We start from the raw sequence: 26,330 nt of genomic DNA, 5'->3' as shown, positions 1-26,330 counted from the left end.
AAACCTCTACTATAATCAAAACGAATGTCATCTCACCTTCCTGTCTAACCTCAATCACAACAATATGAATCATAATGAGCTGGCCTAATGAAGCCACTAATTATCCTAATTAATAAACTGATTAGCATATAGTTTTTGTCAGCAAAACAAACCTAGACTTCCGCAAATAAGACATCATCAACTCATATGTTTTGACAAAAAATGTTAACTCTACATGAGGAAAAAATGCACATGCATTCTAATTTTAACAAGTTTGGTGCAAATGGAAAAAAAAAAAAGAATAAATCCCATTTTTTCCATAATAATTCAACAGTAAGAAAATAAATGATCAAAATCTTCTAGATGCTGTTTGATTAAATGTAAACAACCTTAAATACTTAGTTGTTGCACCTTTTAAGCATTCAAGGTAGGATAAGTCAACATCTCACATCTTGATTTGGCAAAATGTCTCCAAATCTATCAGATTATCATTATAAGCTGATACATCAGGCTAAACCACTGGGAAAATTTTACCCTTCTACTGGTGAAGTTATTGCTGTGTTTAGTTAAATGTAGATACATGCCGACATATTTTTTTCTCTCATTATTGTGGCATTTAGTAAATAGAAATAACTTGGTTAATTACAACTGACCTAAAACAAGAGACATTCTATGTTTAAATTACCAGAATACCATGAAATTAAAGTCATGGATGAAATCCAGTGACATAAAATCTGTAAGAACTGTAAAAGCAACTTCTGAACCTGTGGCGGTCGATAATTATTAGGAAAACACGATAACAACCAAAAACCTCTTTTATAAACAGATAAATAATGTTCTGTTGTTTCAGTGTGTTGCTCCTCACCGACCTGGAGTTCATCGCCACCTGCTGGTGGGATCAGAAGCACAAACATGTCAACCATGTCTGCCACTGCAAACTCAGACTGGCCAACACCTGAAACAGCAAAAAATGTTTCAGTCAGTAATGCAAGACCAGAACGTTAACTTTCACTAAAAAAAGCCAGAAGGTCGTACCAAAACGACATAAAAACACCTCCTACAGAGAAAAATTTGTATTTATTTGTATTGTAAACTCAACTTTGACTGTCTTAACAGCAAATGAAGAAGTGGATAAGGAAAAAAGTTCTTCTGAGGAATTGTTTGGGTGAATCATAGATGAATATTCATGAAGTCGAACAAACTTGAGATTCCTCTCAGTGAATAAATTTTACCCTTGATATGCAAATCAGGGGCCTGGTGACCAAACTGTCCGAGTATCACTAAAGATCGAAAAGTGTGTATTAACAGTTACAAGTACTTCCTGTGACTGTCACTCCTAGCTTTGTTCTGCAGCACAAGAAGAACCAAAAAAACTTTCACCAAATCAGTATAACACAAAATTATTAGTTTTTGTTTGAACAATTAAGTCACCCATCTGCTGGAGTATCCTTTTTATCAGGTGTTCTTTAATCTGATAAGAAAACTCTTTTCAGGCTAATAACCTACCTATATCATATCAGAAATGATGAAAAACATTTCTACAGATTTCACCAAATCAAATTTAATCCTTTTTAAGACCATTATTATGAAATTTAAGACCTATATCTGCACAGAAATGTAAGAACTTTGTTCAGGCAAAAATAAATTTGCACTTACCCATGACAGACACACACAAAAAAATCTAGCTAGCTAGTTAGCGGTAGCTTAAATGGTCCCGAGTCACATAACACAATGAAGACGTCTGAGTGTCTGACAGAAAAGAACCGCGAAAAATAAAATACATTGAAAATACGAGATTAAATAGTAGTGTGAAGACAAAATCTAAGACTTGTGATTAAAGGTCAACTTACTTTTTAAATAAATTTAAGACATTTTAAGGGCTTAATTCTAGATAAATGAATTTAGGGATGTGCGGATATCTGGATTAAATTGTAATAGTGTTCAACATCAACAATAAATAATCCCCAATTTTAGTAAAAATAAAAAACATTAAAAAGATGAAAAACAACATTTAATTGGTTTCTTATAATAAAATAAATATTTAGCATTCCTTTAGTGAATTTGAACTGGGTGAAGCTAAAACTGTCACTTGAGGTGTTTTGAATAAAACATATTCACAGACTAATGTAAATATTTTTTATACAGTTTTGGCTAAAATATTATGAGTGTGTTATTTATTCAGCAAATGAGTATACTTCAGTTAACGATTAAATGATTTCTACATTAGTTGACGATTATTTGAATAATCGATTAATCGTTTCAGCACTAAATCAAATTACAACAATTATGCTTCAGTTTCTTATGCCGCTTTACTACAGATTGCCTTACCAACAGTCTCCACTAGAACGATGTCATATCCTGCTCCCTCACAAAGAACGATGGCCTCGTTGGTTGTCCGGGTGACGCCGCCGAGCGTCCCTGACGCCGGCGACGGCCTGATGAAAGCGTTCATGTCTCTAGAAAGCTCAGTCATACGAGTTTTATCCCCTAGCAAAGACCCTGCAACCAGAACCCAGTTAGTTAGAGCTTGAATTTTATTTTGAAGGACCATATTTTAACTTCTGTCACCTCCTGTAGTGCAGGAGGACGGGTCAACAGCCAACACCGCCACTTTATGTCCCTGTCCAGTTAACATTTTCCCCACCACCTCAATGAATGACGACTTCCCAGCTCCAGGAGGGCCAGATAAACCTAAACAATAAACAAGTAGAGAATTAATAAACATTATAGGAAAGCTGTGGTATAGATCAGAACGTTTTTCAGCCTGATGGAGAAAGCAAGTTACATAAAACATACCTTATGCTTTATTTTATTCTAAACATAATGCTTCTGCATTTAAAATTTTTATTTTTGGCTAAAATGCAGAAATTCTAACATAATAACCCTGGGTAAAAAAAAGATTAATCATGATTCATCAATTATTGAAATAATTGTCAACTAATTTAGTAATTGATTAATCGTTAACTGGAGCATAGAGACTCTTAAAGGCTATTACCAATATATTCAGAGTAAAATTTGAGTATTTTTGCATTTAAAATAAATAAAAAAATCTTCTTAGTCTGTAAATGTATTGTACACAGAACTCAAGTGTCAATTTTTAATAACTTCATTCAAATTCTGTAAGAAATTGAATGATTTCTTACTTAATTTTTGCTGTTTAATTAAGCAGGACTGAGATTTCCAAAAGTTGATATTAAAAGATTTTATCTGCAGATCCACCCTTTTTCCAGCATTCACCAAAGAAATGTTGGTGAAGCATTCACCAACATTTCTTTGGTGAATGCTGAATGTTGCCTTTAAATGTTTTATTGTTGCCTATAAAAGTATTTATAGGCAACAAAATGTTTTTGTCTTATTTAAATAAAACAATTTAATTATTTGTTTATTTGGCTTTTTAATATTGAACAAAAATAAGATTAAGGGGTTAAATGAAAAATCTGCAGAATGTGCAATTTTTTTTCAAATTGAAATTTACTCCTTTTTTATGGCCCTAATACACCATCGTATTAAACTTCTTGGAATAGGAATAAACTTCCTTCATTTTTGTTGACGTTAAGGACATTATTTCTTATTTATGTGTTGGCATGGAAAAGCATCATTGCTGTCTCTGTACCACACACCTACTCTAAAGGCCACTGGTTTTCCTCCATTTCTGCTCTCCTGCTCCCTCCTGAAGACCAGCACCTTCTGCAGCAACACCTGAGCCAGCTCCTTCTTCCTGGGATGCTGGGTCTCCACCAGCGTGATGGACTCCGCCAGGGAGGCCCTCTGTCCAGAGATTAGTCCATCATACAGTTTATCCAACAGTCTCTGTTCGGGCCCACTCAGGTCCTGGATGTGCTGGCTGACAGCAGTGGTGCTCACACTCCTGAGGATGTGGCAGCTGGAACCCGGAATAATGCTGCTGTGACCCGGGAGGTAACCTGTTAAGAATCGCCCCTGATGGCGAAGCCTATGACCAGTGAGCGGAGGACGGTAGAAGTGGCGGAGGAGACGAACACCTAACCGTCTCATTGTCTGGAAGAAAATGGGACATGAACCACCACCTGAAAGTCTCACCAAAAAATGGTAACGATCACATTTTCTGGGCGATATTACCAAACACCGCCTAAGTTTCCAAAAACAGTTGTTTTAGGTTTGTTAACGGCTGCTTATGCACCTCACATTTGACTAACGGTTAAAGCTCAATGTTAGCATGTGCGTTAATAAGTTAACAGAAACTGTGATAGAGTTGTTTTCTCAGATGAAATATCAATAAACAACCAAAGACAGAACTTACTGTGACCTCGCACCAGCCGCTCAGAGGTGCAACACTTTACATGTCAACCCCGTTTAATTCATTCTTTTCCGGTTTCCGGTGACGTCATTTCAATTCTCCGAAAAAAGCTAATGATTTAAAAGATATATACTTTTTAAATAATCTAACTTTCTTTTATGTTTCATTTGTAAAAATATTACGTTTTTTTAAAATGTATTAAATAAACAGGCAAAAATATTTAAGTCCAAGTATTTAGATGGATGCATTTCGCAATCATTACCTCTAGATGGCAGCGGAGGAAAACAATATGCGGCAACCAGGAAACTCCCTGACAACTTTATTCCTAAAGCGCCACATCCAAACAAAAATAACTTTTATTTGTTGTAGCAATTTACGCCACTGCTTCCCAATTTTTAGAGTTCGTGACCAAATTAAAGGATTTTTAAAGTTATTTATTGTATTTTTTTCCAATACCTTGTAAACTACCTCAAAAGATTTTGTCAGAATTGTTTTAATACTCTGCTACTACAGTAAGACTCCTATTTTTATTTATTTACTGTTGAAACCAGATGTTCAGGTATACTGTCTGAAGTGAAATCTGACCAAAATTCTCGTTTTACGTTTTTTTATTTGCATAAATGCCACACTACTGAAAAAAGAACAAACAAATATGTCAAGAGATTTATTTATGACTCTATTCCAGTCCCTAACAATCTTAACTTTCAGTGCCTTTCTACTCATACTGACCCATCTGGACAAAGGAATATTCACACATTTACACCAGATACAGTATTGGTAGCCAAAGTGGACTTCAACCTTCATACAAACATAATGCTTATTTGTAAGGCAGACACATAAAGCTTTCAACTTCTGAAAGTTTGCCCAGAAAAATTTTGACACATCCAAAGAGGAAACCGGTTTTGTGATTAATGAAACAATTTTATTCAATCTTCCAGTAGAGACTTGATATTCATGGAATAAAACTGCTTTTCTGGGAGTTTTACAGAGCAAAACAGAAAAAAAAAGAAAAAAAAAAAAAGAAAACAACAATGAGGCAAAAATGTGAAAGTGCAGACAAACCAAAACACGTTCAAAAAAAAAAAAAGAATGTTATGAGTAAATCAGTTCAGTTCAAAGAGGATTGCTAAAAGCAAGAAAGAAACAAATAGCAAAATCTGCATTTAATAAAAAACAATAGGACAGTAACTGGCATATTTTTCTCAAGTTACTGATTAAAATCTGAATGCTCAACATTTTCCCTTAAACATTATTTTAATACACTTTGTTCAGTCACTTTAATAAGAGAATGAGCAGTCACTGAATATTTACACTACCTTTCAAAAGTGTTTGAAAGCAAAACAAATATTCCTACAGGTTTTATTGAAACTTGAAGTCAAATGATGAAGAAAATTGATGCAAGTTCATGTGTAAAAACAGCTTTAAAAACCAGCGTTCAGAACAAAACCACATAAAAATAAACAGTTGGGACCATATGGTATTGAAGGAGGAGTAACGGGTGAGTTAAAAATGAAAATAGACGGACTAAGAATTCCATAAAAATGTGTAAATAATGTAACAAGATGAAACAGGTGGGTGGAAACAAAAAGCGCTTTCAAACATAAATTTCAGCTATTGCATCCAAATAAATTCAGTAGATATTTTGGTTAAAATTAAGAATTTGCTGCAGTGTCTTTGTGACAATCAGTCCCGTGTTGACATAGTAGAAGCACAAATCATGCTCAGAACGGGTAAAAACAGGGGGAACCAGAAAATAAATATTTGAAGCATCTAAAGAAGGTTCATGCCTCTCTCGAAGTAACAAAGAAACTAGCAGGGATATTTAACACAAGCTGTACTTTCCTAAAATAATTACAAGTTACTTTCTTGAAACTTTTAGGATATTTTCAGAACCAGCAGGTTGCGTTGCTAACATTTAAAGTGTATTCTTTTACGTTTTTTCTTAAGCAATAATGGGATTTCTGAGACTTTCATGTTACTTTTCAACATGTATCAGAAAGCAACATAAATTTCAGGAAATCTTACTTGTATATTTCAGAAATACATTTTCAGCTCTCAAAAATGACCTACAAATTCTTTAAAAGTAACTTTTAAGAACTTAGGAAGTATCCTGTAGGCTCCAGAAAGTTACCTGTACGTTCCAGTAACAAAACCCTTGAGTTTCAAAAGTACTTTTTGAATTTCAGAAAAGAGTTTTAAAAGAGTAAACAGTAAGTAACCTGTAAATTCAAAGAAAGAAACCCTGGAGGTACAGAAGAGTTACTGGAAAGTAACTTGTAAATTCCAAAAATACTTTTGTGGTTTAATTTCTAATCTTTGATTCAGAGCATTAAATCTGTAAACTTCATTAAAGTAACCTGTAAGTTGCAGGGAGAGTGTAAAAGACATTTTATGAAAAATGAAACATTATTAGTCCTCATTAATAGTGTTTATGTAATTACTCTCAGTACCAGAAGGGTAAAATGCTGCAGGATGGAACTTTATATTTAACAGATAAAATGGATCATGAAGTGTTTCCAAAATCTTTGAATGATGGTGTCAATCCCCAGTGCTCTAACATCAGACACCATTCTGCTGTAGGCTGAAAACTTACTCTTGTGTTTTGTCTCAACTTCATGTCATGTTCAGCCACACTAACCAAAAGATGCTCTGCAAAACCAGATAGCACATATTCTAATGGTGAAAACATCTACACAGTAAACAAAAAGTGTAACAAGATGACAATGAAAGTTTTAGTGTTTATCTTGTGAAATGCTGTTCAAGTCCCATGCTCCACACACAACCAGACACTTTGCACTTTTAAACCCCTCATTTTGTCCTTGTGTGACTATTTATGATTTCTGATGGCATAACATCGATTCATTTACTGAAAATATCAACCACTGTACTCTGCACAGCAAAAAGACAAGATTTTACCAAGTATTTTTGTCCACCTTCAAGAACAAATATGTTAGTACACTTGAAATGTGACAAAACTAACTTAGATTTAGGAGCTTGGTTTAAGCCAATAGTTTCTTAACATTGATTTAAAAAAGATCCACTGGCAGATTATTTCACTAACAAGACATTTATTCCATATTATAAGATAAATAATCTGCCAGTGGAACTATCATTTTTTAAAGAAAATTATGACGTAAAACAAGCTTCTGTTTTTTACTGAAATAGTCTTGCTTCAAGTGTACCTAGATAGTTTCACTAGACCAAAACCACTTGATAAGATTCTGTGTTTTTGCAGTGTTTGTACATTTGATGCCAATTCCACTTATTCAGACAGAAAACATCAGAAAACTGCAAATTTGATGACTTGGAATGTCCCACACACTGTCATAGTAACACAAATACAGCTGTATTTTTAAGGGAATATTGAAATGCAAACTAGATTTCAGTTAGAATAACAGAACAATGAAGAAAGCACTTGTAGTAGGAAGATACCAGAGGAGTTGTTTGCCTCAATTATTACAGTTGGTCACAAAGATCAAGTATCTTCAGTGTGTCACACTCACGTTGTTTCCTCCTCTCCCAACCTGTTCATGTGTTCAACTTGGATGTCCTTCAAGTAGAAACACCATGTAACAGTCCACCTATCCTTACTGGTCCCAGATCAGCTTGGACTCCCATCAGTTACAGACCAATGGCTGGACTACAAACCAGTCTGGGACCAGTTAGCTGCTATTCTCGCTACTTGGACCAAGATGCTGGGGTGCGGACAGCCAAGTGGCTGAGGAGACTGGGGTTACAGGAGCCTAGGAGACAGAGGAAATGGGGTTGTGGGGGGAACCCATCTGGGTCAGCACTTTATCCAGCCACTGCAACGGACCGTGCAGGTGGATCTCAATCCAGCAGGGCGTGCTGGTGACATCTTGACGGTGGTACTCCGCTCCCCAGCCCTGAAAGGCAGGATTCTATTAGATCTCAAAGTAGAACTGTTCAGAAAGCATCTCTTAAAAACATTCATCTCCCTTCAACTTCTTCACATTTTGTCACTTTACACCAAGATTCATATTTGCTTATTTTCTCTCCAGAGACAGCTGCAAGTCTTTTGAGGTGCGTCTCTAGCAGTTTTGCACATCTGCTGTGTAAAACATCTCAAGCTCAATCAGGTCACAGAGATCTGCTATAAACATTAATCTTTAAGTACTGCTACAAAGGATTTGACTTTGACTAGGTCATTTTAAGAAACGAACATGTCTTCATGTAAGCCATGTCAATTTAGCTCTGGTTGTATGATAGAGTTGTTGTCCTGCTGGAAGGTGAACGTCCACTCCAGTCTCGACTGTTAAAGGGGCAGGATTATGTAATTTACAGGTTCATAGCGGCATTTAATAGAACAATGAAGAATGTTACCTTCAGTTTTATATATGAAATATGACTTAAAAGAATTTTGCCTCTTTAAGAAGCTCCTGGTGTTTCTAACAGTCCACCTTCAGCATGCCATTACAATTTTTCTCCATTGAAGCTGGTATATATTATAAATGTATATTATATATATCTTTTATAGAATTTAAAAATATCTGTTTTTTACATATTTGTTAAAAGTGTCACCATGTTCTTGTGACAGTTTGGTATGAGACGGATAATCTGAGAAAAAAAATAATAAAATTAAGCTTCTCCACCTTCTTTTAGTGATACTATTATGATCTGTTGAAATGTACAGCTCCCAGTCAAAAACAACCAATCAGAGCCAGGGGTAAGTTCTTAGTGCTGTCAATCAACCTTTTGTATGCAAGACAAAAAGTATCTTAAAGACCTTATTTTCATTTCAATTATTGCTTCTGTGAGCTGACCTGGATTAAAGGGTAAATAAATGGAAGCTGTGAAACTCAACTGTCAAACAAGATGGCTGCTGTGGGTGAGCAAACCTCACTGTGAAGAATGGAAACTCAAGAACTGAATTAGTGAAAAAAAATCCAGATTTTCCAAAAATTAAATCTTCAAAACAGAAAATTTGATTAATCAGTAAAATCAATGTATTTCTTAGTCCCATATAAAAGATTACAAAAGTCTGAAATCATCCCTCATATTCAATTCTTTAATGTTTTATTGATCAAATGTTTTACCAGAACTTGTCTTTTTCCGAAGAACTTCTACAGCAGATTACCTTAACGAAGCTCATCCGGATGGTACACATCTTGGTGAGCTCATAGACGGCCTCGAAACCGTGGTTAACGGACTGGGCCAACAGCTCGGCAAACTCCTGGTTGTTGAAGATCTTCAGGCTACATCTGCTGGGAATCTTGCACACAGTTGTGGGGTGGAAGTTATGATGGTAGTTACAGTTACGACTCTGGACGAAGATACTGCTGTCGCTCAGGCACTCTGCGTACACCTCCCCTCCAACGTAATACAGGTGAACGCCTGACAGAAACGTGATAACGGGCTTTTTAATTCCAAAAAGCACCAGCACTGTGGTACAGCTGAATGATGAGCTCATTGTTCAGATGGCTCACCTTTCCCAATGTGCCGCCGGGTGTTCTCGATGGTGGAGTTGCGGTTGACGTTGGAGAGCAGACCGAGGCAGAAGCGGTTGCGGTTGTTGGAGGGATCTGTGAAGCCGTCGACGAGAACGCTGGTGGAGGAAGCCTGAAAGGCCTCGCCAACGCGATTGTTCAGCTCATAGTAAACAATGGAGCACCAGTGCTTTGGTTCCTCGTAGGCCACCGGCTGCACATCTGCACAGGAAGCGCAAGGAGAGGGTCAGTGGAGGGAGCCGAGGTCAGAGAACCGCCAGACACAGAGGGAGAGAGACGTCACTGAGCTGGAAAGATTGTTTTTAATTCCAGCTCATCCACATAATTATTCCAAACTTTTTCAGGAATATTTCAGAAGATCTGATTCCATTGACTTTAGAATGACAACGGGATATTACTACATGCGGAAAAGATGAAGAGGACGACAAGAAGTGGGTCAGGGGTTGTTTCTTATTAAATGGAAATGCCACAATTGTTAAATTCTGTGTTTTTAACACAAGTTTTGCGCACATTTATAACGGAAACGCAGCTAGAGAAATACTTCTGATAAAAAGACCAGTTGAACAATTTCCAGAATTCATATTTTTCACTTTTGGATCAAAAGAATCAGAACTTCACAAAGACTGTTTGTTAGATGATCAGAAGTTTAAGACCATTAGTGCTGCAACTAATGGTCTTAGTTGATGACTTTTAGTCATCAATTATTCCATTGATTATTCTGATAATCAATTAATTAGGGGAAAAAAGAATTGGTACATTCTGTGGATTTTTTAAACACTTAAGCTTTTTTATAAAATTTTACAAATACACTGGAAAATACAAATGAATATAATTTAGTTCCTTTTTAAAAAAAGAAAATAAATATTTTATTGCCTAATATACTATAACATTATTTTAGTAGTATGCTGGAACATTTGTAGCAAAGGATGAATCTGCAGCTACAATAATACTTGTAACACATGTTGATGTGCAACCCAACTTCAATACGGTGTGGAGCTGATCTGTTGACCAATTAATAATTAGAGTTTTAATAATTAATAATTAAAAAGATGCTCATTAAATTCTTTTTTCACAGAATTTAAACCGGGTTCAGCTAAAACTAAGTGATTTGAGGAGTCCTGGGTAGAACATGTTTGCTTAGGTCTTTTTTTAAATCATAAATGCAAAAAGTATATAGTTTTTGTCCAGTTTTGTGTTAATTACTGCTCTGAATTTGTTGTTCTTTCAACAAATTGTATTTTTAGAGCCAGCACACTCCATTTAGAAATTAATCATATTACTAGATTACTTTACAATTATCTGAATTATCAGTTTATCACAATGAATCTGACTCTTTAAAAAGCCCGAAAATAGAAATGAAAGTTTCAAAAGCTAATGAGTAGCTTTGTCATTCTTGCTGCACTGTAAAAGGTGCAGCCTGTGTTTTGTGTTGTGATCCTGTTGCGTTCTGGGCCTTTCCAGGATGACCTCCCCATATGGAAAGAAGAATAAATCATGTTTATCTAGGTGCAACATCCTCCCACCCCCCAAACGTCCTCTGCAGTGTGGCACTGGCTGGCAGGTGTGTTTTGTCTTTCTCCTTCCCAGAGCTGATCTACAATAGAAACCTGCTCCCCTCTACAGGATGCAGCTTGTGGAAAAGAAAAAAAAAAAGAGAAACATTAACACACCTCCGACCTCTCGTTACCAGCTAACAAAACTTTCAGTGCCTCTTCCTGCTACTGCTGCAACCGGACGAAGACAAATCTGTGAGCTTTAAGAGAATGATGATACAGAAGTACAAATAATGTACTTTATGGGCCATAAAAAGGAGATAAAAGTTCAGACAAAGGTTTTAATACACTCCCTGCCCTGTCTGTGGTGAGTCAGATTTAATTCAAAACAAACTCCTCAATGTTTCCTAATCTTGTGTGCTAAAAGATTAAGACCATGAAAAGTTTGTTAACAAGCTTCATAATGTAAATCAGTGATTATTTTCATAATCGGGGGCATAAACTAAAACAGTAAAACATGACTCAGGTAAAGATTTATTTTCCACTGGCTTCAATTAAACATTAACCTATTTGGGGTGGGTGATATAAACTTTAGTTTACTTAAGATATTTTGTGGTATTTGTTATGATGATAATAAAAAAATTTATTGCAGTCTTCTTTGGCAAAAGTCTGTATGGCTTTAACTGCATATCAATAAGCAATGAATCAATTAATTGCATGATAAATTAAAATGAGCTCAATAATGTCCATTCTGATGATCAATATTAAAGATAGTGATATTTCTTAATATTATTAATAGAGAGGTTTAAGAAGTACTTACAGTAATGAATATTTTTAATTTAACCTACTCAAAATGTTGTTTCATTGCCGATAGACATAAATATCTAACAGCTTAAACAAACTCAGTTTATTTTTATTATGTGGAAAATTAAAACCACTAAGCTAAGATAAACGATTATTGCACCAAGCTATTAAAGTAGAGGTAATAAATAAATATTTTCATTAACGATGTATGAGCCCTGCACATCATAAGGATGTGTGAGCACATCATTACCTGCCCGGTTGTTTGTCTCTGTAGGCAAAGGTGGAGCCATGAGGTTGATGTCCATTGGCTGAGGACAGTCCTGCGTCATCTGCTCCTCAGGGGGCATGTAAGCAGGAGGGGGGGTCTCTACATGAGAAAAAAAAGGCCCAGAATGATGTAAAAAGTGAAACTGTGGCACATTGTGGAGGAAACGGAGACTCAACGCTCCTACCAGGCATCTGGAACGGACTTCCCGGATCGGAGCTGGATGGCGAGTGAGGGAAGGTGGTGCTGCTGCCGCTTCCGGGTGAGCTTGGGAAGCCGTTTCCCGGAGAATGAGGGAAAGGAACAGTGTTTGCCTGAGTGAAGGATTCTGGGAAGGTGGCGTTCTGGGGCATGTGCGGCTCGTTCTGCTGAAGCGGGTTGCGGAAGCGAGGCAGCATCGTGTGCTTGGCATTGAACTCGCTGTTCCTCGGTACCAAAACAGGAGGCAACACTGAAAGAAGAAAAATAATACTTCAGTTTGTGCACTGATGATGACATAATGTTGGCCGACAATCTGTCTACAAATAAAAAGCTCCATAAAACTCCAACTGTTTGGAAAAAATTTACAATAACAAGGCATAACATTTTCCTCTTCAGTGTATTGTTTAATTTTTTTCATAAATGAACATTGATGCCACCATTCTAACATTGGTCAGCACTAACACTGACCACTGTGTTGGTGCTGACCAGATCAAATCAGATCAATAAGCTGCGGGTTCAGTAACCTAGTAAATGAAAAGACTCCACAAATACAAGAAAACATGCACGTCGTTACAATCAGACACAGAATATTTCAACAGTCTTGCTGTATTCGTAACACTTTAATTTTCCCTTATTTTGTCGTGTTGTACCTCAAACTTAGCGTCAGCATTAGTGTTTTCACCACCATTTAGTCTGGCAGACTCGGCTTTTAGTGGCTGTAGGAGTTTACATTTTTCACTGGCAGAAGGCCAAGAGTTGTTTCTCCCTCTAGCGCTAGACACAAAACATTTGTTTTGCCTGTTTTTACCCCGAATGCCCCACGTTGTAGTCCACTTCCTACTTTTGGATCAATCTCCAATCTGCTTTGCATTCAGATATGCATCAAAACTGCACTGGAGTTCACTTCAACTGAACCGAAACCCAGCTTTTTAGCAGAGCAGAGTTCGCTTTTTTGCTCTGCATCATTTTTATTACGCATCGATCACACCTCCCCAAATGAACTGGACTTTCTGGCAAACGAACTGGAGTTTGATAAACGAGAACTAAACATGGCTGATGTGAATGCACCTTTAAATAGATTTCATTGAGAATTTGAGTGACAGTCCAACATAAGGTAGCTTGTAATTTTTAGATTGAAGAAATAGATTACATCTTATTTTTAGAAATGTAGAAATTAAAAGTCAGAAAAGTGCAACATGCATTTGCTTGGTAAAAGCTGTGTATCTTTTGGGGTACATCTCCATCTGCTTTGCACACTCGGCTCAGCCAGAGTAGATGGAGACTGTTTCAACTTGCAGACTGTGTTCAGTGTGCAGCACCAGTTTTTCTCCAGACATTAAATATATAATAAGAGTCCTCTTTGTGCAGCTTTTTCATAAAAGTCATATTTGTGTTATGACTACAGCTCCTCCAAAAGTACCTTTGGTAGCTGCGGATTAGCAGATATTCAGTTTGGCCAATGGGAGCTGAGAGAGGCTGATATGAAATTCCAGGCACATTTTTTCAGATTTTTACTTGTAGAAAATAAGTGTTTCCTTTCCATCCCCCTTCATTTTGTTAAATGACAAAATCGGCAAAAAAGTGCGGGAGGTTTAATATTTTTAATCACTCTTAATCGCCTTTGTTTTGTGTCTCAGAAGTGAAGAAGATCCGGATTATAAAAACACAAGTAATCAGTTAACAACAGACGTGACTTACAATCACATGATTAAACCCTAACGTCTTTCTGCTGCTCTCCATGATTTAACATTCTGAGTGCAGATGTCGCTGCATTTTTCAAATGTCAGCTTCCAGGCAGTTGGTCTGAGCCAGCAGTATTTGGCTCCGACTCTCAGGTTTCTGCCCTGAAAGATGGTGCGAGATGACATTCTTGTGGAATTCATCACTTGGGGTAAATATCCCGGCTGATGGCTATTCAGGTGCAGCGGAAACCACAGTGATACGCTCCGCTTGCGTCTATAAATACCTGAGTAGATTCAAAAAGCTGGAGCTGACATTTTATATGAGGCTGATACATCAGAGGAGAAGTTATTTTAAAGGTTAAAAATTGATGTTCAAGCAGCGAGAGGAGGTTGGTGAGGTGTGTGTTTGCTAGAGTGTGTGTGAGATGGGGGGCGTGAACAGACAAGTAGTCTGGAGTTGAATCCCCTGAGCTACCCGCCGCTAAAACTAAACGTGTGCAAGGCAGGCAGCGAGTCTTTCCTCCCTTTGTGTGTGAGCGACTCTCTTCCTGTTCCAGCCATCCTCACAAAACCCTCATGCAATCAAGAATCAAGTGTGTGTGTGTGTGCGTGTGTGTGTGCGGGCGGGTGTATGGGTGTGTGTGAGAGCAAGAGAGATCTGGTGAGTCTTTCTAGACTGTGTGTAAGCGAATGAGCATGTGTGCCTTTGTGTCAATGTGTGCAGAAGAAGGGGTCTACAATATGAAGCGTGCGTATAACAAAGCCCCCGTTCTCCCTGACAAGGAATTTCCTGCTCCAAAAACACATCAAAGAACACGCCCACACACACACACACATTTTTACCCATATTACAACCTCATATTGACTTCAATTCATTCTAGTAACTGCATCAACTGCCTAATCAATTACAACTCAATTCAAAACTACATTGTTAATTCCAAAGAGAAATGAAATGTTACTAAAAATCATGTAATTTTCCTTAAAAAGTTGCTATAGATGCTGATGGCTACAGGCACAGAGGATTTTCTGCAGCAGTCTGTATTACAGTGGCTCCGAAGAAGCCCCTGACTGAAGACACTGCTGTTGTATAAAAGTCTGATGATGAAGTAGCTGAGGGTTTTCTGTACATATGCAAATCTTTCAATCAATTTTATTTAGATTTTTAGGCTCACAATTCAATTCAGAAAACAATTCTTCTATTAATCGATGACTGAGAAGAGGAAAGGACTGTAAATTTATTTATTTAAAACAACTTTACAAGGCTGCATACTGTATCAAATCCCATAAGTTTACATTTAAACAAAAATAGGTTTGTGCATAAAACACCGTAACAAATTACCAGTATTAGGTTAGCTTAGCTGTCGGATTTTTTCTAAAACAAAATCAAAAAATTCCCCCCAAAAAATCAAAGAATTACTCAAAATCCACACGGTTGCAGAGTGGACCGGTGATGCAATATAGAACCGGCAAAGACGTAATACTTACACACATTTTAAAATCAATTTTTAAAAAAGATTCTCTATATGGAATACATTTTTTCTGCACTTCTTGATTTTTATGAAAAATCTTTCTTTGCGCCTCCAGAGATTCCAAAGTAATCTTCAGAACAGAACCAGCATTCTGTACTTAGTGTGATACTTGACCTTCTCAAGTATCACACTACACTAACCATTACCAATACATTCCTTTTCCAACCTTAACCAAAATCTAATTCACACGATACCTGTAAACCAAACCTTTGAAGAGGTGCACATAAACCAAGTTCTAAAAACAAAACTTACAAAATAACAACTACAACAGCCAATGTTCATCAAGAATCTAACATAGAATGGCACCATTCTATACCATTGTCATCAGGTATGTGAAGCAGAAGTAGCCTATGTTTTACCTGATGGGGTATAAAGTTGCTGTTGCTGCTCCTGCTGCTGATAGTGCTGGAGGGCATGGCTGTATTGATCTGAGACTGTAGACATTAAAAAGACCATAGGAGAGATGGTCACTGATTCAGGAAGTGTTATGAAGGACATTATGAAATAATTTCTATTCATCCGTGTCTCACTAAATAAACCCTAATAATATCTGACTGATTAAACCGCACAGTGACTTTAAAGCAAACTGTTTTAAAAATCAAAATATCGCAGAGAGGTGAACTCTACTTTTCTAGGACCTCTGGGAAAATTGGAGTCATTAGATGGAGAGATAAAAATAAATTCATGAGATCATGTACTTCTCAACAAGATATTAAGAATACTCATCCATGCGTTTATCTTTAGTCGAACTGAAACATGGAGAAGCAGCATTCAGTTTCTATGCTCCTCTAATCTGGACAAAATTTCCAGAGAACTGCAAAACTGCTGAAACACAGTTCCTTTAAATCGATGCTAAGAACCCATTTGCTTAGAGATGCCTTCAGTTAATAACCGTAACATCATAAACTGTAGTCGATCTTTCAACCTGTCATCATTTCCTTTACATTGCCACTGCAATGTCATGTTTTTTTTTTGTTTGTTGTTTTATTTTCCTTTTTCCTAATCATGAAAACGTCCTTGAGTTGCCTAGTTGGTGAAAATGTGCTATACAAATAAACTGCCTTGCCTTCAGCACAGTCATTAAGTAAAAATATCAATACAATTTCAAATATAAATAAAAAATACTTTAAGTCATATCATTATTATCTTAATTAATATATATTACTTGGATGAACAAATTAGACTTAAGTTTTAGTTCCACATGTATAAATATCAGTTTTGGGTTATTTTGACTTAACTGCATTGTGTCATGTTTGGCTCTCCATATATGCTGCAGTTAAATGTTATTACAATTAGACATTTTTAGCTCGGAGCACCAAAGGTTTGGGGCTGAACTTTCCTTTAGCAGCTGAGGGTCTACAGGAACATTTTCTTTCTGTTGACGGCTGCTCACCTCCAGCCCAGATCCTGTTACTACACACCTGGTAGTAACCCTGGGTGAAACGGTGAGAAAGTAGAGGAACGCGCACACCAGAGCAGTGCGCTTGAGGGGACTTGATGTGATTTAAGTTGAGTTAATTGTACTCACTTATTGGAGGAACAAAAGAAAGCTGCCTGCTAGGAGATGTTATGTTCTCATCATACAGGGCGCTTCTCAACAATACCAACGCCTTCTTTCAACACCAGAGACTTGATGTCATTTAATATAAGTGACTCATACAATGACAATATTCTGTCTTCCACTTAAGAGTCATTTTTATTTTTAGGCAGTACGATATGCTGTACTGGACTGAAAATACGGGATAAAAGAGCCAAAGTCCAGAGAAAAGAAACAGAAAAGGAACATCACTTTAAAAGCTGATAAATCTGACTCGCTCATTTGAAGCAAAGTATGAAGAAACTTGCTGATTTATAATTTTTGTCATTACATTTCTCAACAAAAACAGCTTAAAACAGAACAGTAAACTACCTGAGCACCGACTAAAGTTATCTAAATGGAAATTAAAGGAAAAGTTATATAAAAATCACATAAGTAGATTTTTGTTGCTCTTATTTTCTGCTAGATGGTAGTAGACATATGGATTCCAATCACCAATGCTTAATTTCTAAAAACATCTAGTACTTTATAATGAATCATAGGGTTGGGTTGATTTCCTTCATTTTGGGGGAACGCTGATTGGCCGATCTTATCCCCAGGTTTTATCAACCTCAGCAAAGGTCTAAAAATCAACAACTGTCCTCTTCTGCTCTGCTCTGAGAAAGGCACCAAGTCCTGTCTGCACCTTTTCAGTTAACAACAGTCTCCCCACTGTTGCCAACTCAGCAACTGTTTTTCTATATTAGAGAAGACATTTTTTGACATTTCAGCCAAAAACATTTGGTATCAACCAAAATTGGAACCAGCAGGTACAGGCTTTTTAACGATCGATAATCTGCGATCGACCAGGAAACTGAAATTGGTTCTCCCCTATTGAATAATAATAATTAAAAAAAAACCTTCCTGTATATTTTTTGCTTTTGTGTCGAAACTTGTTGGGGAGTAAAAAGTGACAAAACCAAAATACTGTAATTCAGCCGTTGCCTTGAGACTGATATTTCTCACCTGGACTGTCCACTCTCTTGTAGTGGTATGGGTTGATGCACACATCCTTCTGTTTGGAGCCGAAGGGATACTCGCAGCATTCCAGCGCCTTCAGCTCGTGGTGGGACTGCAGGTCAGGCCAGCGCCACACCCGGCAGTAAATGACATGTGGCAGACCCTTTCTGTGGGACACCTGCAGCCGTCCGTCCAGCGAGCGAGGGATGGTCACGCAGTTACTGGGCTGACCCGGGCAGCTGAGCGCCCGCTCCAGCTCCTCCATGGCTCCCTTCTTCTTTTTCAGTTTCTTAACCAGAGCATCCACAGCTTTTTCCGCCCACTTCTCCTCTTCATCGCCCTGCTTCCAGCCCAGAAGCCGTTTGACGGCCGGGCTGGTGAAGGAGAAGAGCGAAGTAACATTCATGGTGACTAATTTTCCCTCCTGAAGTCACCAAAAGAAGCAGCAGAATCAGCTGAATCAGCTAGAAAAGAGGGACGGACTATCTGATTCTTGGATTTCTTTTTTTTTTCCGCAAGTACTTTCCAAGTTTCCAAGGTCCTGCAAGAAAACAAAAAGGTTTTATAATGAAGCTGTAAATTGAAAGATAAATAAATAAATCCTGTAGTTTTTCTTTTCTACAGCAGAAAGGTAAAGTTAAAAGTGACTGCTGCAGCCACACCTGTCAGTCATGAGTTCTGGGAAAGTGGCACTGCTCTGTGAACATCAGCCTGACATTCTTCCTGTCCACATGACTTGTCACATTACTACCAATTACTAATGTCACTTACAGGAAGAAGTCTGCATGCTGCAACCTCCACAACCTGCAGAATGAGGTTACTGAGGTATTTCATGCTCAGCACCTGTTGTTGTTCCACTACACAGTTATATCCACTGTAAGGCTGCTACTAACAATTACTCTAGCTATTGATTAATCTATTGATTATTCTTCTGATAATTAATCAGATAAAAACACTGGCACTTTCTGCAGATTTTTCATTTGACTGCTTCAGATTATTTTATACAACATTAGAAATGCATAAAAATTACAAATAAACTATTTTTTAAAGAGCCTAAAAGTTAGTGTGTGGTTGATTATTTGTAGCAAAGAATGTGTCTGCTGCCAAAATAAAATACTTCTAATATCAACATGTGAAAAGCTCAGACAGCTCTGCTGGATTTAACATCAATACAGACTAGGACTAATTTGTTAGTTATTATTTTCTGATTCATAAATGAATAGCAAAAGGTGATTAACAGGAGATTTTTTTAACAGAACCAGGTGAAGCAAAAACTGTCACATAAGGTGTTCTGGGTAGAACACGTTCAGTTTTTATTTATCTTAAATGCAATAAGAGTTTTGGCTATATGTCATTCTAACTGACCATTTTACTTCAATCAACAACTAATCAATTACTAAATTAGTTGATAATCATTTCAATAACTGATTCATTGTGATTAATGCGATTAATCATTTCAACCTTAATCTGTTGTGACTTCAATATTTTGCAGGCTTGTAAAACCACCAAGCATTCGACAAGTAATCTGTTTATTTAACAAACAGATTAGCTTTAATTTAGTAAATTACATAACCTGTAAACACCAACCATGTGTTTGTGTGACAATTAAAGGGATGTGACATGTGGACCCCTGAATAAAAGGGCCCATTCAGTGGGTTCCAACGGGGTAATTAAATACCCAGAAGGTCCACACCTTCCAGTTTTTAGAAGGAAAATCTAAACGGCATTGAAAACTTTCTGCTCTATTTGCCTTCTCTCTTTTTTTTTATTGTCAGAATAAAATTAGGCAGAAAAATTCAGTCATATTTGAGGTTTGGCTCTGGATAAATGTCCTGAATCCAATGAACTGCTGACCAGAAAATTGGCACTAAGTGAGGATGCATCAGCATCTGACAGTAGGTCAACAGCCTGTACAGAACCGATACATATTTAAGACCACGCTGCAGTTATTTCTGGTGATGCAGCTTATGGGATAATCCATCCCATCTTTGTCATCACTGTTTGTAATACTCAATATTATGCAGTCTGATGTAAACAAATGCTTAATAACCTGCAAGCTGAACTAGAAACATGTTTTGCAAAAGTATAAGTAATAACCACAGAATTCAATATAAAATAGTGCAGGGTTGAAAAATTAAATGGCTTTTTTTATTTTTAACAAATAAAACTTTGATTCTATTCAGAGTCAATACTTTGTGGAACCAACTTTCCCTGGAAAGTTTCAAGTCTTTTAAAGTTTTCTCTCCTAGCTTTGCACACGTTCACACATTTCTGCTCATTCCTCCCTGTATTTAGCTTCATCCAACTTCTTACCAACTTTGATCAGCCTTCTTTATCCCTGCTAATGAAAGTCATCCCCATAACATGATGATGTCATCACTATATTGGGTTTTCAGGGGGATGTGCACATTTTACAGTGTTTTGCATGACTCTGTTTGTTACTAAAGCTCTGTAACAAACCACTGAGACCTTCATAGAACAGCTGTATTTATATTACAGCTGCACAAAGGATTAAATTGCTACCATCACTTTATCCGTATGTGCAATATTTACATTCCAGCAGTTTTTACTTCACTTCTCAAAACAATAAGTTGCCCCAGAATTTATTTAAGGCTATCAGTGGGATGAATAAAAAAAAAAAACATGAATAAAAACAATAAATCTTTAACTTCACAATTATGCATTACTTTGTGTTGTTCCGTTATATAAAATCCCAGGAAAATACATTAACGTTTGTGGCTTTAGCAAGAAAAATTATGTGGAAAATGCATTTGAATATATTTGCAAATTAGAAATAACTCTCATATGGAAGTTTGGACTGTAACATCTGGAAGAGAACTAACACAATCTTTTGCTATGATTCAGCTGCAGCTGGAGGCCATGTTTCCTGGATGTTTCCATCGCTGACAGTCAATCATATCTGACTGCTTGTCTCACTACAAGCGCATTCAGAGAGCCTGATGAGGCACTGTGCTGCACGTTAGGACAATGTTCTTCTACTGCTTCATCAGGGATAGTCAAAGTACAATGGTGCCAATGTAGAGTCCTCTACATTTGGTTGATTTATTTATTTATTTTTTTATTTCAGAACTATTGGTTGATAAATTCCAATACAATTTGTGTTTTCTGAAGAGTAACACCAGATCTCTGATGTAACATTCTTGTGTCTACTTTACAGGAAACTGCTCGGTTTGTTTGGCTGTGATTAGAAATCCAATTTGTGATGAAACATCAAAGTTTTACTAACCATTTAAGCTGACTGGAGCATCTAGTCTGACAAATGTCAAATTTTTTAATACATCCCAGCACACAGGAATGCACAATATATGGTGAATATATTCTCACTGTGATGTCAGTGTGTGCAATATTCGTGGCACAAAAGACTGTTGGAGTGCAATAACTGTTTCTTAATACATTTAAAAAAAATTTCATACAGTTTTAGTTTTTGTAGCCAAGTAAACATCTTGGTCCCGCATCAAGGAGTGACTGACAACATTTCTTTATTCTCAAATATTTTACTAATATTTAGTTTTGAATCAATATTCAAAATATTAGATGCTATATTTTTCTTAAATAAAAATACTAATTTTGATTGTAGAGATAAACATACTGTGCACACATTTTGACATTGTTCTTTTTTTTAAAATAAGTTTTGTTCATCTTTTCAGTCACTGAACTCCTTCCACAGATATTCTATGGTAATTGTATTAAATATGAGTTTAGTAGGTCTGAATAAAAGTGAACCATAAAACAAAAGCAAATCATTTCATAAAAAAGTGAAAATGGTTAATCTTCAATCAATAAACTTTAAAAACCATATTTTCAGGAGCATTATGGAACAAACATTATTAGCATTAAAATTAATGATTAATACTTTAATAAGTGATCAATATGTTCATATGCTATATTTAGTTTTCAGTCAGACAAAATAGTAAATATCATAATTAAGCCTTTAAATTAACTCCTTATATTGAAGTAATTCCTATATGTTGCCATGGAGCTTTAAACTTCCTCCTAGCCAATGAAGAGCCAACAGATGCCAGCAGTGACTATGGAGCTGCTCTCGTCCCTATAAAACCTGAAACACTCACAATCATTTACACAACAGGCCTATAAAAAAACTCTCCTGACATTCCCCCCCAGTCAAGCCCAAGCGCAGAGCTTCTCTATTAGTTTAGCGGTAGCATGTTATGGTCATCAATTAGTCCACTGGACAGAGACTGGAGATAATGGGAGCACAGAGTGGGATCATGCGACACAGGAAGACGAGGGGTTTGACCCACCTGGTACGAGCTGTTAGCCACTACACTAGCCACATGGATCACTTTGCACCGCTCCGATATCTGTTAATCAATTTAAGCCTGCGCTGTGTAGAATGAGGAGGCAGTAATGATGCTCTCTGGACCCTCCCTAGGGACGGGGCATTATGAAGAAGCTACATTATTTATCAGACATTTAACAAACTTTATGGCATAACTAAGATTTGACATCATTTCTACACCTTAAACTATTTTTTTGAGGTGATGTGAGTTTGTCCGGCTGTGTGGAGGAGAGTAGCACCACCTGTTGCTGCACACTGCTGGTCAGCTGGTTAAATGAAAGCTAGTATGCTTTTCCTTCCCTTACAAAATCTACAAATTCTAGTCTGGAAGAACATAAAGAACTGACAAACATATGAGTGTAGCACAACTGGGAGAAATGGCTTGTGGTCTTTCCCCATTAACTACAGAGTAAGTCTACACCCCCTAAATTCTGACACAACTCCATGTCTGTTTACATTTCGTGAATACGGAAATTGCGCTCAGTGTCTTCTTTAAAGTTTTCATGTCGTTTCCTTCAGTGGTTCTTGGTGTAGCACCACCCCAGGCAAGGGGGCTGTCGCAGCCTTTTGTTCCAAAAAACCAAAATTTCCAATAAAGGCCGTGGTGGGTAACAGGAAAGTTTTCGGATTTGAACGCACTTTTGTATTGATTTATTTAATGCAAAAGTATAGACAAATTAATAACTAAAAACATCTTGTAGCTTAGTCAAAACGAAAAATAATCTCACTTTAATGTTTGACGATACAACAAAGTGGTTTGAATATATGGAAAAAGTTTTTTTTGTAGGAAAAAGTGGTCAAAAAATCATTCTACAAAACCTCCCGTCCACACCAGACATTTGCCAAACAAACTTCCTCCACAAAGCACCCGGTGTGTTCTTAATTACACAAATTAATGGGAGGGTCTAACAATTAGCCACGTAATCTAAACAATTCCAAATATAAAAATTAATTACAAATTTTGGTTCTAAATTAATTTAAACATATTCTAACAACCCAAAGAACAAGCTAAATTGGTAGAAATTATAAACTACAAAAACTTAGCATAAATGGCCACAACAGGGGCAAAACAAGTTTTTCAAAGGGTTTGGTTCATTTGTCACAGTGCAATGTGAAAGTGAACTGCACCATCTGAAAATGTAACAAATGTTGCAACTTTGGTCGACAATTGTCCACCAGACGATCAGGTGTACACTAAATGAGTTTAAAACGAAGATTTTAGATTGTTTAAAAGAAAAAAACAACCATACAAAGTGGCAGTAAATACCTCATATGATTCTATGGAAGCCATCCCTTGCAGACAAGCAGCCATGCAGTAGCAGATGCAGATTCTTGACATAGCCACTCGAGTCAATACGGCAGTCTAAGAGCAGGGCTTGGAAATAACCACAGACAGACAGGAGGTGTTGCCCTCCCTGACTAGACATGGCATTGACCCAAGAGGCTCATTTTAGCCACTAGGGTCACTCTTCCTGACAGACATGAACACAAACATAGAACGAGGGTCGGTAAAGATGAAATAAAGCCATCGTGTCTCTTCAAACAAAGAACAAAAGCAAACCACTATGTTTTTCTGTGTTGTTTGGAGGTAAATCATATTTTGCCTGACTGGAATCAGATTCTTTACATCCCAGACACAGCTGTCCACACATGACCATGGCAGACATAACTAGCAAACACATGGGTTTTCAAACTGCCATGTCAAACACGCTTGGCACTCAGTGTTATGTTAGAGAGGACACCTCGCCCCGACACATCCAGTGTACCATATCCACATCAAGCAGACATACAAGAAGCTCTGCAACTTGGCATTGGTTTAGCATTGTTCTCAGCAGATTTTTTTGATAGATGTTACCATGCACAGATATAAAGTGAAAAGATTACAACAATCACGTCTAATTTTTCAAAGAAACAAGTCTCACAAAGCGCTAAAAATGCTCCCATGCTGGAAAAAGCAGAACAATGATCCAACTGGAACAGTAGCATGAACAAGGACAAATTCCTGTCCTTTGGGGTAATCTGATATGTCATCCTCAATAATGTCAGCAGATCTAGGCTTAGCTGCTGTAGGTCCCTCATTTTGTTTTCCTCCGTTCTCTTGCAAAGATATATGAATTCACGGATACAGCAACACAACAAAATATGTCCTATGATGTAAAGTCCCAGAAAAGGTCTTAGGAGATCTGAATGTACAAAAATAATAATGATAACAGTGGGAAAATTATGAAGAGATGCATAAGAGGAGGAATATTTTTGAAGGATTTCATGAATGACAAGACTGACAGAAAAAATCTAATAATTACCCATATTATTATTAACCTTTAATCTTTTGGCCGTGGAAAAATGCTCATTCTGAGTCTTTTGGGCTTTCTTTGTGAAATTTTTTTATTTATAAGTTATTATGTGTTGGCTGTTAATTTTATATTTTGCCTAAAATGCACCCAATTTTTTTGTTTGCAAAAAAATTAGGAAATATGAAGTTTGACTTGTGTTTACCTATTTATTTTCTTGGTGTTAAACTCAAATAGCATAAAATCAGAATAAAAATCTAGGGCCAACCATCAACTTTATTAGGTGTTTGAAACTATTTCTGCTAAACAACCAACTGCAGGCTCTACTCGTGATAATTTATCTGCTTATATTAGCTTGTATACTTGATTGTTACTCCATATAGAGCAGAAGCAAAAAAGGTGTAATATTCTGAACATAAAACTCTTAACAGGTGAGTATCTTGTATATTGCTACCTATAATTTTGTGTCAAAATGTAATCAATTAATCAATACATGGCATTATTATAACTGTAGTAATCAATATATTTCATTACGTTTGCAGAAGTGGTATTAATTGTTGCTTTTATGTTTTAAATAAAAGCAATTAGATAACATTATGCACTTGTGTTTTAATCTGTGTAAATATGATGATACCCTAAAATTGGGATATTTTTACTCAAGGTTTGCATAACATCAGAACCTCAGAGGATGAATCAGTGATCTTACATTTGTCACCGAGACATGGCTTAGTTCAGTCATTCATCCCAAGTGTTCATACTATTTAAATAATCATAAATGAAACATTACCACATCAGTTTGATGACACATTCTTTAATTTTTAGAGCCTTTTTAGCACATATTTATAAGTAACTCAGATAAATTGTCATTTTGGATATGAAGAAAGTAGATGTGTGACACAATAACACCACCAATATATTCACATGGTGTAACTCAACATGCATTTATTCCCAATTGTTCTTTTAGAGCTTCACGTTTAGTTTGTACTTGGAATGGGTCCGAATAAACATTGCCAAAGATAAAAACTTAAATCAAGTTAACAGTGGAATCAGAACTGAATCGATATATATTTTACAATAAGACCACAAAATTAAAGTTTTCAGGAGGCTAAAAGGCAACAGTTTTGGTAAAAACATAGCTAAATATGGCTCTAGAGTGACAATGTGAGCCAAAAAGGAAGAAGAAAAGTTTGAAGCTTTCCAATTGACACACAGCTGAGAGGAGCTGACCGTTTGGATCTACTTTCTCAGAAACGAAGCCGCGCAGAGTTTACCAAGAAGAAAACCTAGATGAAGAAACGTTGCGTTTGTGTTTTAATATAAATGAATAAAAGTTTTACGCTACCTTTCCTGTCCTTGTCGCCCCGGCGCTGGGTCTGTATGCGGCCCCTACTCAGCGCTCCCACCGCCTCAGTTGAGTCTGCAGCTCGACCTGGCGTCAGAGAGTCGGCAGGCCGCCTCACTCTCTGCTGAGCGCCAGTATCACGC

General features: G+C 36.9%; 2 protein-coding genes across 5 annotated transcripts in view; both read right to left on the bottom strand.

The window, feature by feature from the left end:
• mmaa (metabolism of cobalamin associated A) overlaps positions 1–9,398 on the bottom strand; it is a 14,562-nt gene extending 5,164 nt beyond the window's left edge. The window contains exons 1-5 of one of the 2 annotated variants that reach the window (XM_044114666.1): positions 9,331–9,398; positions 3,600–4,046; positions 2,548–2,670; positions 2,308–2,478; positions 849–934 (exon numbers count right to left, since the gene is read on the bottom strand). In XM_044114666.1, the coding sequence (XP_043970601.1) occupies positions 849–934; positions 2,308–2,478; positions 2,548–2,670; positions 3,600–3,993 (774 nt within the window). In that variant the 5' untranslated portion in view covers positions 3,994–4,046; positions 9,331–9,398. Of the gene's footprint in view, positions 1–848; positions 935–2,307; positions 2,479–2,547; positions 2,671–3,599; positions 4,047–4,258; positions 4,354–9,330 lie in introns of those variants that run through there. The other variant, XM_044114667.1, reaches the window with a different exon arrangement.
• On the bottom strand, positions 5,156–26,330 carry smad1 (SMAD family member 1). Of its 3 annotated transcripts, none has more exons than XM_044114663.1 (8): positions 26,188–26,330; positions 18,240–18,774; positions 16,057–16,131; positions 12,473–12,736; positions 12,271–12,387; positions 9,703–9,924; positions 9,354–9,610; positions 5,156–8,142 (listed from the first exon to the last, which is right to left on the bottom strand). In XM_044114663.1, the coding sequence occupies exons 2-8, from the start codon at positions 18,637–18,639 to the stop codon at positions 7,999–8,001; spliced, it is 1,479 nt and encodes a 492-aa protein (XP_043970598.1). In that variant the 5' UTR covers positions 18,640–18,774; positions 26,188–26,330; the 3' UTR covers positions 5,156–7,998. The 3 variants fall into 3 exon arrangements, with proteins under 3 accessions (XP_043970598.1, XP_043970600.1, XP_043970599.1); XM_044114665.1 differs by having other exon boundaries at positions 18,240–18,607; positions 26,188–26,324; XM_044114664.1 differs by lacking the exon at positions 16,057–16,131.

The sequence above is a fragment of the Gambusia affinis genome, linkage group LG04 (assembly GCF_019740435.1).
Source record: "Gambusia affinis linkage group LG04, SWU_Gaff_1.0, whole genome shotgun sequence".
NCBI classification, from domain to species: Eukaryota; Metazoa; Chordata; class Actinopteri; order Cyprinodontiformes; family Poeciliidae; genus Gambusia; species Gambusia affinis.
This window is presented reverse-complemented; position numbering and strand designations above follow the sequence as displayed.

Excerpts from the sequence above, each read along its gene's own strand:
- smad1 (XM_044114663.1), bottom strand. The coding sequence starts at position 18,639 with ATGAATGTTACTTCGCTCTTCTCCTTCACCAGCCCGGCCGTCAAACGG. Across the intron at positions 9,611-9,702 it reads CCGGCGGCACATTGGGAAAG|GCGTTCACCTGTATTACGTT; the intron begins GTGAGCCATCTG and ends CGTTTCTGTCAG. Across the intron at positions 8,143-9,353 it reads TCCGGATGAGCTTCGTTAAG|GGCTGGGGAGCGGAGTACCA; the intron begins GTAATCTGCTGT and ends CCTGCCTTTCAG.